Source organism: Talpa occidentalis, unplaced genomic scaffold, assembly GCF_014898055.3.
Source record: "Talpa occidentalis isolate TD23 unplaced genomic scaffold, MPIMG_talOcc4v2.1 talOcc4.4, whole genome shotgun sequence".
NCBI lineage: Eukaryota > Metazoa > Chordata > Mammalia > Eulipotyphla > Talpidae > Talpa > Talpa occidentalis.
In genome coordinates, this window is record NW_023604295.1 from 95,419,565 (window position 1) to 95,431,804 (window position 12,240).

Here is a 12,240-nt window from a genome sequence, read left to right on the forward strand (position 1 = left end):
TTGAATATTTGATCACTTATTTTGGTGTACTAGAAAGTAGATTGATAATATTCCATTTTTTTAACTTTAGGTTTTTTCACACATTTGCCTTTTTATTAAAATGATGTTGCCAGGCTAACATAGCACTCTCGTTTGAACTAATAGAGTAAGTTAAAAAACAGGCTCTGAAGCTATCTTCCCTTTCCTCTTTCAATACATATTAACTGTAGGCAAGATACTTCAGCCTTCCAATTCTCCATTGCCTCATCGGTAAAATGGAGAATAAATGACCTACCTCATAGGGTCATCAAAAATATTAACTGGGTTAATATATGTAAATTTCTTCTAATAATACCTAGCTATTATTAATACCTAATAATGCTTAGCTACTATTAATTTTTGAATTGTTTTATCACATACTCAAGAGCTATTAATATGGTCTAGAAAATCACCAGTAGATGACTCTTTTTCTCTTTAGGAAAAATATAAGGCTTAAAGTGAAGAGTTTGATTTTTTTGTGCAGAGGCATGCTAAATTAATCTTCTTTGTAAAGTTCCAATTTTAGTGTATGTGAAGCGAGCACAAGATTTTGATTTTTCGATAGATTGTTGATATTCAGCTATGGAGAAGAAAGTCAACATTCCTTTTTAATTGTCTTTCAACAGACAGTAAAATTCCTTCATCCAGTATTGGTTTTGAAATGAATTTTACAATTAACCAAAGTTTGTAACTTTAAGCCACCGTATTTTTTTAACACATTTATATTGAGAACTTTCTGAAATGTTTTATACATTTCTCTCTTACTTTACAATCTGAAGATGCAAATACATAAATGTTATCTTCAATACAATATGTTTTTAAATGTGTGTGCATATAGATAAGATAGGAATTTTTTAACCTGTTAATGTGCCAAGGAGGTATGATTTATGAATTTTTCCCTTTAGTCTTATGATGTTATTAGAAGAGCAAAGAAATGAAGGAAAGATAAACACAGCATTCAAAACACAATCTAAATTTTTCCTTATAATGCAGAGTTAGCACTCAAAAGTTTTTCTGTAATGAAGGCTCTGCAGTAGTTTTCTTATTGGAAAAACTCAGCTAAGTATCAAATTCTTAACATTACTGGAGCTTAAAAAACATACATTCCACCCCTATATTCCACCCCTAGGACAGAGCAATACTTCTCAAACTATATATACAAGAGAATCACTGGTGTATCTTCTTAAATACGGATTCTGATTCAGTAAACCTAGGATGAGACTTGAGAGTCTGTTTCTGATGTGTCCCCAGGTGACCACATTTCGAATAGCCCGACCCTAAAACGTCTTGTTTAGTAGATGTGGGATGAGGCTATTTTGAAAATCCCCTAGTATATTAATTTGCCTAGTGAATCAGGTATAATTGTCCTGTCCTCTGTTCAATATACTGTCATTTATATTGCTTAAGTTGTTGTGTTTGACTTTTAAAATTACTTTATATGTTTTCTCATAGTTTTTCTTCTCACTGTTGTTAGTGGATGCTAGTTGTACTCTCTTTGTCATTTGAGTCAGCCATGGTCTGGAAATACAACTTGTCAGTAAGGCCTTCACCGTTCACCCTGTTTAAAATTACAATCTCCCCACACACTGCCGATCCCCCTTACCTGCTTTATTTTCCTTTATGCTTTTTTACTTTCAAGCAGTGCTATTTATTTCCCTGTTTTGATTTTGTTTGTCTTTCTCAACTAAATAATAGAATAGTTCACTGTTTTGTTACCCAGCCCCTAGATCTATACTATCTAAACTTTTCCTTACAATGCAGACACATAAATGACACGAAATGTTTAATGACACGTAAATGTAAGTCAGTGAATATTTGTTGAAAGAATAAATAAAATGTCTCTATTATAATTTAGGGGGAAAGACTGAAAAAGTTTGAGCATTTTACAATGTATAAATTACCTTATTTTGTACAGACTCTCTAGATTGGAACTGTTTTGTGCCCTTTTATACTTATTTTCATAAGCAATGTTCTAAAGATAGGCGGCTGCCATGTAAGTAAACTCTGCATTTTTCTAATTAGATGAGAATGCATTTTTAAAAAGAATGTAAAAAAAATTAAAAGAATCTAATGGCTTTAGTAGTTTTCAGTTGCAATGGATGTAAATTATTCTCACTTTTTTATTAGGTCAAACTGGTAATATTATTTCTATCTTACAGGTGGAAAGAAATGGATGCTTAAATTAAGAATGAGTTTACAGAACTGACAAGTAGCAAATAGAAGAGAACACTCTTCTTTCAGTATCTTTTAGATAATAAAAAATCCAAATATCAAAGCCAGTTTCATAACAGATCTCAAAATCAGCAACCTTTTTAAATAAGTGCCACCTTCATTTTTATAAGTACCCACAAACCCCACAGTATTGTCACAGATGAATACTTTGTACCTTTTTTTCCTTTAATGAAAGTTTTCTCTGACCAGTGTGTATAATTCTTTAGAATAAAAAAGCACTTGGATAAGATAACATTTACATAAAATTCAAAATTGACAAATCTTATCCTTTGTGTTAGTAAGAAGATTACTTTCTGGAAGGATAATCACTGGAAAAGGAGGTCAGGGTTCCCTGTATTGTGCTCAGTAATGGTCTCCTTCTTGAACTAGAAGTGATTACACATAGATATAACTAAGACTATAAAAATTCATCAGACTATAGTCTTTTAAATCTGCAGTTTCTTTCTGTATGTCTTATACCTCAAGAAAATTAGGCATTGTAAGTAATTTAGTTCCTTACCACATCTAAAGAACTTCAGATATTCTTAAATCAAGCTTTGCCTTGATTTTCATTGTAATCTCTTGATTTCACTGAAGTAAACATGATAGATGAGCTTATTTTCAGTTAAAAATTTTTGGTATTTCATTTGACTTTAAAATTCAGACATGCCCACATACTAAATAATAATTTTATATTTTTTTAATATTTCAATTTTTTTTCTTTCCTTAGCAAAGAAAGAATAATAAGAAGGTACGAGTAACAGTGAAACCCCATTTGCTGTACAGAGTAAGTTTCCTATCAGAGACTTCAGTTATTATTTTTACTTTGAAAGTTTAGAAGGATGATGTTTTCCATATATTAGTAGAAAAACTTTTTAGATATAATAATAATAAAATTTTCTTCTCTTCAGCCTTTAGAACAGCAACATGGAGTCATTCCTGATCGGGATGCAGAATTTCGTCTCTTTGACCGTGTTGTAAATGTGAGAGAGAATTTTTCAGTTCCAGTTGGCCTTCGAGGCACCATAATCGGAATTAAAGGGGGTAATATATCAATACTTAACTTTTTGTATTTGTACAGTAAAACGTAAATATGTGTATCCTCTATCGAAATAGAGAGTAGTTATCAATTAGGAAAAAAAACAAAAACCTTTTATGTTTTAAGTTTTTTTCAGTTTTAGTTTTCAGAGAATATTCTCCTTTTCTGTTTTGGGTAATCTTCTAGAAAGTGATTAAAAGAAGGTGAAGTGCTGAGAATTTGGTCATTTATATATAGAACATTAAAATTATACCAGATTTGGCTGATATACATATGTTTTCATGAAACCAGGAAAAACATTTTGTCACTTCTCCTTAGTTTAGTTTACATCTAATGTTGCACAGAGTTTTACCTTGATTCTCATTATAATCTTTTGATTTCTGTGGAGAAATAAACATGATACATGAATTTATTTTCAGTTAAAGTTTTTGAAAAATAAATGTTCATGTTAATTTGAGTTTTGAATACAACTAGATTTATATAGATAGATAGATAGATAGATAGATATCTCAGACCTGTCAATCTGCTGCATAACATGTACATATAGTCAACATTACTATACTATACACCTAAAAATGGTTAAGATGATAAATTTTATGTGTTTTTTTACAAATGAAAAAAAGGAGGAAAGAAACGGAACAAATTTAAATGTACCTCAAATGATGAGTGGGCAACTTTGCAATATAGTTTCCAAAACAAAAGTCAACCCAGAAAGAAGCAGCAAATCAGGTGCTCACAGCATTGTCCCTCCATGCCTCTCTTTCTTGGGTTTAGAGTTTAGGTAAAAGTGTCAGGTTGAAAGGTCTGGAGGTCAACAATGAGTGAGCTCCATAGTCTTTGTTTCAACAAGGCTAGGGAGGGCTGGGATATGTGTGACATCATCCCACCCTACCTGTTCTACCACAATATCAGAGGTTATATTAGTCAGGATTCTTCGGGGAAACAGAACCAGCAGAATGGAAAGGGAAGTGATGGCAGGCAGGTTGGGGGGAGGAGGGGCAGAAAGAAAAAAGAGATAGTCAATTACAAAGTTAGGATATAGACTATTATTAATTTGGGTATAGAACTCAAAACATTATTATAGCTAAGTGGGCCTCCCCTGGTGGCACAGTGGTTGAGAGCTGGGCTACGAAGCTGCCCACAGCCTCTGCAGCGCCGGTTCTATCCCTGGCCACCGGCAAGGGTCCCTCATGGCGCACAGACCTCTCCTGCCATGCCCGCTGCTCCCCTCAGCAGTGTATTTCGTCAGTCTGCCTGTTTTGTTCCCCACTCTGGCTTTGGTGAATTCTCTCACCCTCCCGCACTTCTGACTATACCCAGTGCTTGTATAAATAAATAAATGAATCTTTAAAAAAAAAAAACATTATTATAGCTAAGTATTTCACTTTACCTTGTTGTTTTTGGTAAATTTAACTTCTGGATAAATCTTAGCACTCCGCATACCAAATTTAGTCTTCTCTGTTTCTAAGTTAATTGTACCACTGTTTTTCTCATATGTTCCATGTCTGTATTATGAAATGCATAACCTACCAACTCAACTCACAGAATCTGAGTCAGCTTTGTCATTTCCATCCTTTTCATCTCCACAAGTCTCAAACTTCTGCCAACTCTATCTAAATATACATCCATTCTTCCTTTCTATTACCCTCATTACTGCCATGTTTCAAATTTTCATTGTTTTTTCTCTGACTTAGATATACTGCAAAGTATCTTTTGCATTGACTCTCTTATTACTGATAATTTCAAACATATACAAAAGCAGAGAAGTGTAGTGAGTACAGCATGTAATTCAAAATATTATTGTTTTATTTACGTTAATATCTGCAAGATAACCTGTGAACCATTTGCTTTCCTTTACTGTCTGTATTCCCCCAACCCTTTTTTATATAGGTGTAATGCTTCTTATAATTCTAGATACTTAAATGCTGATTTTTATTATATGATGTTATAAATATCATTCTTTTTAACAGCTACTAGAGAAGCTGACATACTATTTGAAGTATTATTTGATGAAGAATTTCCTGGAGGTTTAACAATAAGGTTTGTATTTCCAGATGAAAATTGCACTTTGTAAATATGCCCATTTGACCACTGACATATTACTCATTTGTTATTTAAATTCCTACTATGTGCAAAACATTATACTTGCTACTAGGAATGTAACAGTAAATAGACCTGTTTTCTGCTCTCATAGAGTTTTCGTTTTAGTGGGAGTAGTAATTAAGTAACAGATTGCTGTATTTATTATTTAATTTAAATGTAACAAGTGCTAGAAAGGAGATCATATTTCTGTAGCTGTATGACCTGCCCAGAGAGTTCCAGAAAGACTATTTGAAGAAGTGATATGTAAGCTTGGACATGAAGAATGAATTAGTTAACTGCGGGGGAGGGAAAGAGGAGGAGAGGGACAAGAAGAGGGATAGATACTCAGGAAGAGAGACCAGTTTATGCTACAAAGGAGTTTTTCATTTACTCAAAAAAAAAAAAAAACAAAAACAAAAGCTACATAGCCTCCCTGGTGGCTCAAGGGGTTAAGATACAACCTATGAAGCTGTCCACAGCCACTGCAGCATGAGTTCGATCCCCAGCCAGGGAGCAACCCACATGGCGCAGCAGACCTCTCCTGACTCGCCTGCTGCTCCCCTCAGCAGTGTACTTCAGTCAGTCTGCCTGTTCTGTTCCCCACTCTGTCACTGGTGAATCCTCTCACCCTCCACACATCTGGCATGTACCCCAGCTCTTGTATGCATAAATAAAAATAAATCTTAAAAAAAAAAAAAGAAACTACAGCAACTATGTAAGATTAGATAGAATAAGAGAGAAAAGTAAGAACAATACAAGAACTTGTCGGCCAACCTTCAGGCCATGTTAAGGATGTTGGTATTTTGGTAACTTAGCCTTTATCTCTAAAGTAATATGAAATCATCAAAGCAGAAATATTACATGATCAAATTTGTTTTTTTAATGATTAAAGAATTTTAATGGTTAAAGTATCCTTTGAATTTAGTGTCATGTAAGTCTTTGTCATCTGTATAGTGGAGTGTGAGTACACAAGCCATATTGGGTGTTTTGACGGTATATAGCAGGTGTAATATTTACAAATTCAATGCAATTCTAATAAAAATCTCAATGGCATTCTTCCAAACAAGGGAACAAAAATTGATGAAATCACAAAAAAACCTTGAATAGCCAAAGCTCTCTTGACTGAAAAGGGGAAGAATGGAGGAATTACACTCCCAGACTTCAGACTATACTACAAAGGCAGGTATATTAATGGAGGCAGGAAATCCAGGTGATTTTTGAGAAGTTTAACTATTAAGGAAAAAAGAAAAATAACTGGAGATTTTAAAAAAAGAACTTGGATTATTTGGTTTTAAGTTAACATGGGTGAGACTTGAGTGTACACTGGGGGAAGGACTAATACAGAGTTTAAAGTTACAAGAGAAAGGGTTCAAGTAAGATGTATATAGCATTTTAGAAAATACAGGCTCTCTTATTTAACCTTTGTGTTACCTTAGGTTAGTTAGTTACAGGTGTTCTGATCCTCAATTTCCTCATCTGTAATGAAGATAGATACTTCACTAGGTAATTTTGGGAAAATTAAATGAAGTAATTTCCAGCTAGCTTATTACCTTTTGAAAAACCAAATGGAAAAGGGAGTGTACTTAACTTTTCTATTTTGACTAATGGGTAATTAAAATAAAAATTGCTCTTTGGTCTTTGAAAAAATACTGACTCTCAGTTCTGATATCAAGTGATCACCTTCAGAATGATATTAGTATTGTTCTACAACTTAAATGTGCCTGATACCCAGACTGCCTTCCTCAAACGTTACTGTCTTCAGTTGTTACTATCTGTACTCTTAAAGTGAAGCAGTAGAGTCTGGATCCCATATCTGATATTCTTTTTCTTTCTCATTTCTACAGTCCAGTAATTTATTTTAAAAATCAGTAATTTCAAATTCCACAAACAAAATTGAAGAACAGCTGTATTTTCTTTGAATTCTCTCTTCTGTACACTCAGTGATTACACCACCACAATATCCAACATACGCAAACCTCAGGGAAAGGTTAGTAGAAACACACAGGTGGGGGGGCCTCCCTGGTGGGGCAAGGGTTAAGGCACAACCTATGAAGCTGTGTGCAGCCTCTGCCGCACGAGTTCGATCCCCCAGCCAGGGAGCAACCCACATGGCACAGCAGACCTCTCCTGACCTGCCCGCTGCTCCCCTCAGCAGTGTATTTCAGTCAATCTGCCTGTTCTGTTCCGCACTCGTCTCTGGTGAATCTTCTCACCCCCCACACCTCTGACCTGTACCCCAGCTCTTATATGTATAGATAAATAAATCTTTAAAAAAAAAAGAAAGAAAGAAACACACAGATGGGATCATGGTGCTCTTAGTTCCTCTAAGAAATTGTCTCACAAAAAAAGCACAGGATATAGAACAACATAAGGATTCCTGTTACATACAGAGTGAGCAAAAAACAAACTAGCATTTTCTTTTTATATGCATAATGAGGAAACCTGCATGGATTACAGGGCCTTTGATGTACATTTAAAAATCAGGCAAGTTGTCTGTAATGCATTTTTCAAATAATTTGGAGTGCACTGATTAGTGTTGGCTTTGACATTCTTGCATGGTCACATGTCAATATTTTCGCTGTAGCCTGTTGATCTTATTTTTTTATGAAAATGTTTGGTTACCAAATAACCTTAGCCCAAAACTTTGATAATGAATTTTTAAGATGATTAGCTTTTTCCCAGTGTCCTTTTATCCCTCCTAGTTAGAGGCAATAGAGATTTGTGTAAATGATTAGCTGCCTGCAGCATATTCGTTTCTGTAATGTATTATCTTTAAGTATAGCTCTCATGAAAATATTTTCTAGACATCTTAACAAAAATTTCTCATAAGATAATTCTGCTTCTCCACTATCTTTCAATAAAATAAAATTATATTCTCAGAGAGGGAAAAATATAGGTGATAAGTTGAATATTTTTGACAAGAGAAGACTTATTTTAATGCCTAACTCTTTTATGAAGACTAGGAAGGTAGGAAACCGCAAATACCTATCAGTTCCTGAACTTGAGGATGGGAAGATAAGGATAAAAAAGGGCTCAAATCAACAATTGACCAGGAAGCAAATGTGATCAAAATGTTCCCTTTTGCCTAAGTAGAGCCACACAGAATGACTCCACACTTGGGTAGTTCCTCAGCTAATCCAGACTATAAACACTAGGTATTAAAAAAAGCTTGGAGCCTCCCCTGGTGGCACAGGCGGTTCAGTGCAGTGCTGTGAAGCTGTCCCCAGCCTCTGCAGCGCCGGTTTGATCCCAGCTGGCCGGCGAGGGTCCCACATGGCGTGGCAGGCCTCTCCTGTCTTATCCGCTGCTCCCCTCAGCAGTGTATTTTATCATTCTGCCTGTTCTGTTCCCCGCTCTGTCTCTGGTGAATCCTCTCACCCTCCCGCGCATCTGTCCTGTACCCGGTTCTTATATAAAATAAATGAATAAAAAATATATATATATAGAAGAGAAGAAAAAAAAAGCTCGACATTTAATTCACAAAATTTTAGTTATACTCAGGTATTATATTACCACTCTTGTGAGGGCAGACTGAGTCAGACACATACATACCTGGCACATGCATCTATACCTCTAAAACAGTATTTTTTACCTCTCTTAGTGGTGCCAAATAGTTTCTTAGGAAATTTTTTAAGAAATATATAGTCCCTTGTGCTCTTCTCTCCCCTATTGATCGTCTCCCTGCTCCTCCCCTGTAGAATTTCTCTGATTTATAGTTGCCTGTTAATTTTGGTTTTTTGTTATTTTTTTTCCTCATCCTTATTTGGTTCCCCTATATTCCTCCCATAAGTGAAACCATCCGATATTTTTCTTTTCCCTTCTGACTTATTTCACTGAGCATAATCCCTTCCAGCTTCATCCATGTTGCTGTGAATGGGATGAGTTTATCTTTTTTGATTGCTGAATAGTGGTGCACAGGTGAATTGGTAGTGGGAATTTTACAGGGACTACACCTGAGAAGAGAGAACAAACATTGTACAAACATGAACAATGTTATCAAATATATATAAATAAATATTTAAAAAGAAAAAAAGATTTTGTTTCATATGTAAATCAATTTTAAACAATGTATATAACAATAGTAAAAAGTGGATTACTCAAAATAGCTTTCCATTTTGGTTTGGGAATAAAAAGAAATGACTTGGGTAAAGATTGAAATAATACCATAACAAAATAAACTTTTGTCTTTGTAATTAAAAAAGATCATATAATGTGATCTTTCTATGAGATCAAGTTCCTCTACTGAATTTAAAAGTAATGTTTATTAATTCAGATTATTGATTGTCCATCAAAAACTATTTAACTCTTCTACTTCCTGGAATATTTAGTATTATTTCCCTTGGACCCTAATAATTACTTTTTACTTTTAGGTGCTCACCTGGTAGAGGTTATCGATTGCCAACAAGTGCCTTGGTGAACCTTTCTCATGGTAGTCGCTCTGAAACTGGAAATCAGAAGTTGACAGCCATTGTGAAACCACAACCAGCTGTGAATCACTGTTGCTCAAGTTCATCAGTTTCTTCTGGGCATTTGGGAGGCCTCAATCATTCCCCTCAATCACTTTTTGTTCCTACTCAGGTAAGAACTCATTTCTCTCCACCCCATTTATATGTCACAGACAGACTTTGTAAGTGGAAACTTAATCTGACTCAGGTTTCCTTTTTTTTCCCATAATTATTCATTTTTTTATTAATGAAACGCCATTGTTTTTAGTTTCGCTTTTTTTTTTTTAATAGAGGCATGTTTATTTATTTATTTATTTGTTTTGTTTGTTTGTTTTGTTCATACATGCACTGGGTACAGTCAGAAGCGCGGGAGGGCGAGAGAATTCACCAGAGCCAGAGCGGGGAGCAGAGCAGGCAGAAGGACCGAGGTACACTGCTGAGGGGAGCAGTGGGCGGCAGGAGAGTCTGCGCGCCATGTGGGACCCTCCTCTGGTGGTCGGGGAGCAGCCGGGGATCGAACCGGCGTCGCAGAGGCTGCGGGCAGCTTCACAACCCAGCGCTCAACCGCTGCGCCACCGGGGAGGCCCTAGTTTCGCTTTTTTATTTAAAACTTTTTGGTTCATTTTTTTCCAAAATATATGATTTCTCCCTTCTGTATTTTTCCCACCATCAAAGCACCTGTAGTCCTCTACCATAGTCCATTATGCTCTCCTCCCCACCTATTTTCTTCCTTACCTCCATTTGTTTGGTTTCTCTATATTCCACATGTAAGTGAAACCATGAGGTATTTTTCTTTCTCCTTTTCACTCACTTCACTTAGGATAATCCCTCACAGTTCCATCCATGTTGCCAAAATTGGCATAAGTTTATCTTTTTGATTTCTGTGTAGTAAGGATGTAAAATAAAAAGTAAATAAATTAATAGTTTTGGATTGAGTCAATTCCAGATTTGTTTTAATAAACTAGTAAAGAATGCCATTGAGGGCCTCCCCGGTGGCGCAGCGGTTGAGCGCTGGGTTGCGAAGCTGCCCGCAGGCTCTTTAGTGCGGGTTGGATCCCTGGCTGCTCCCCGGCCACCGGAGGAGGGTCCCACATGGCGCGCAGACATCTCCTGCCGCCCGCTGCTCCCCTCAGAGTGTACTTCGGTCCTTCTGCCTGCTCTACTCCCTGCTCTGGCTCTGGTGAATTCTCTCACCCTCCCATGCTTCTGACTGTACCCAGTGCTTGCATAAATAAATAAATAAATAAATCTTTAAAAAAAAAAAAAAAAAAGAATGCCATTGATAGCATTTTACAACTCTGTTATAAAGTTACAGTTGTATTAAAGAAGAAATTTACTTTCTTAAATAATGAGCATGAGTATGTCTTTATTTAGTTTTCAAACTAACATTTACAGTTTTTCTATAAGATATATATATACACACAGTGAAATATTATTCAGTAATCAAAAAAGATAAACTCATACCATTTGCAGCAACATGCATGGAGCTAAACAGGATTATGCTAAGCAGAATAATCAGATGGAAAAAGAAAAATATAGAATGGTTTCACTCTAGTTGGAATATAGGAATGCCAAAGAATTGGGAAAAAGACAAAACTTGCAAGCTGAGTATAGATTTGAGGCAAACAGCAAGGGAGGGAGAGGGAAGAGGTTCAAAACAGGGAAGAGCAAAAAGGAGTATGATGATGGTACACAGGTGCTATGGTGGTGAAATAATTATGGGGACTACACCTGAGGGGAGAACAATGATGTAAAAAAAAAATTAGAAAAAATAATTTTGAGATATAATTCACATTTAAAAATTAATTTTTTTCTTAATTAAGCTAAAGTCCTTTGAGATCTATGAAATGACATAATTTGAAAGGTAAAAGGGAGAAGACTATATTATCTTTATCAAAAACAATTTCCAAGTTTCCACTATGCTCTTCTGGGTGATTTCCTTTATTACATGTTATTGGGCACGAAAGTTGGATTATTTTGTGCAGGACAGTTAACTTTATTTAATTCCATGGTCCAAATCTTAACCACGCTTTTTAACCAAATAATACATGCCTATAATAATCCAATTAGAAATCACACTTAAGTAGATAATAACTAAGAAAGCAAAATTTTTCTCAAATCTCAGGTGGTGACTGTTAAACTTTTAGCATATTTTATTCTGTATGATATTGGTATTATATAACTAATATGAGAATTAATAGATTGCTTTTGTGTAAGATAATTTTAAAAATAACCCCATTAGATGTTAATTTGAATAAAATATCAATTATTTTAGAACACAAAAATATCTGTTGTTGGGGATATTGAGTCAGTGTAATATTTTATAGTATTTTTGTTTTAAATACTTTTGCTAAAATCATTCAAAATGAGTTACATATGAAGAAGACCATTTTCATTCAAATATATAGTATACTTTCATTATTAATGTACTGAGCTCCAGAAAAA

The 12,240-nt window shown here is 35.1% G+C and overlaps 1 protein-coding gene across 3 annotated transcripts in view; it reads left to right on the plus strand.

Annotated features, from left to right (window-relative positions):
• The window catches only part of XRN1 (5'-3' exoribonuclease 1), a 128,859-nt gene that overhangs the window by 85,700 nt on the left and 30,919 nt on the right, over positions 1-12,240 (plus strand). For all 3 annotated transcript variants that reach the window (XM_037525850.2, XM_037525851.2, XM_054700762.1), the window contains exons 28-31: positions 2,960-3,016; positions 3,141-3,273; positions 5,239-5,308; positions 9,721-9,928. In XM_037525850.2, coding sequence (XP_037381747.1) covers positions 2,960-3,016; positions 3,141-3,273; positions 5,239-5,308; positions 9,721-9,928 — 468 coding nt within the window. The remainder of the gene's footprint in view (positions 1-2,959; positions 3,017-3,140; positions 3,274-5,238; positions 5,309-9,720; positions 9,929-12,240) is intronic.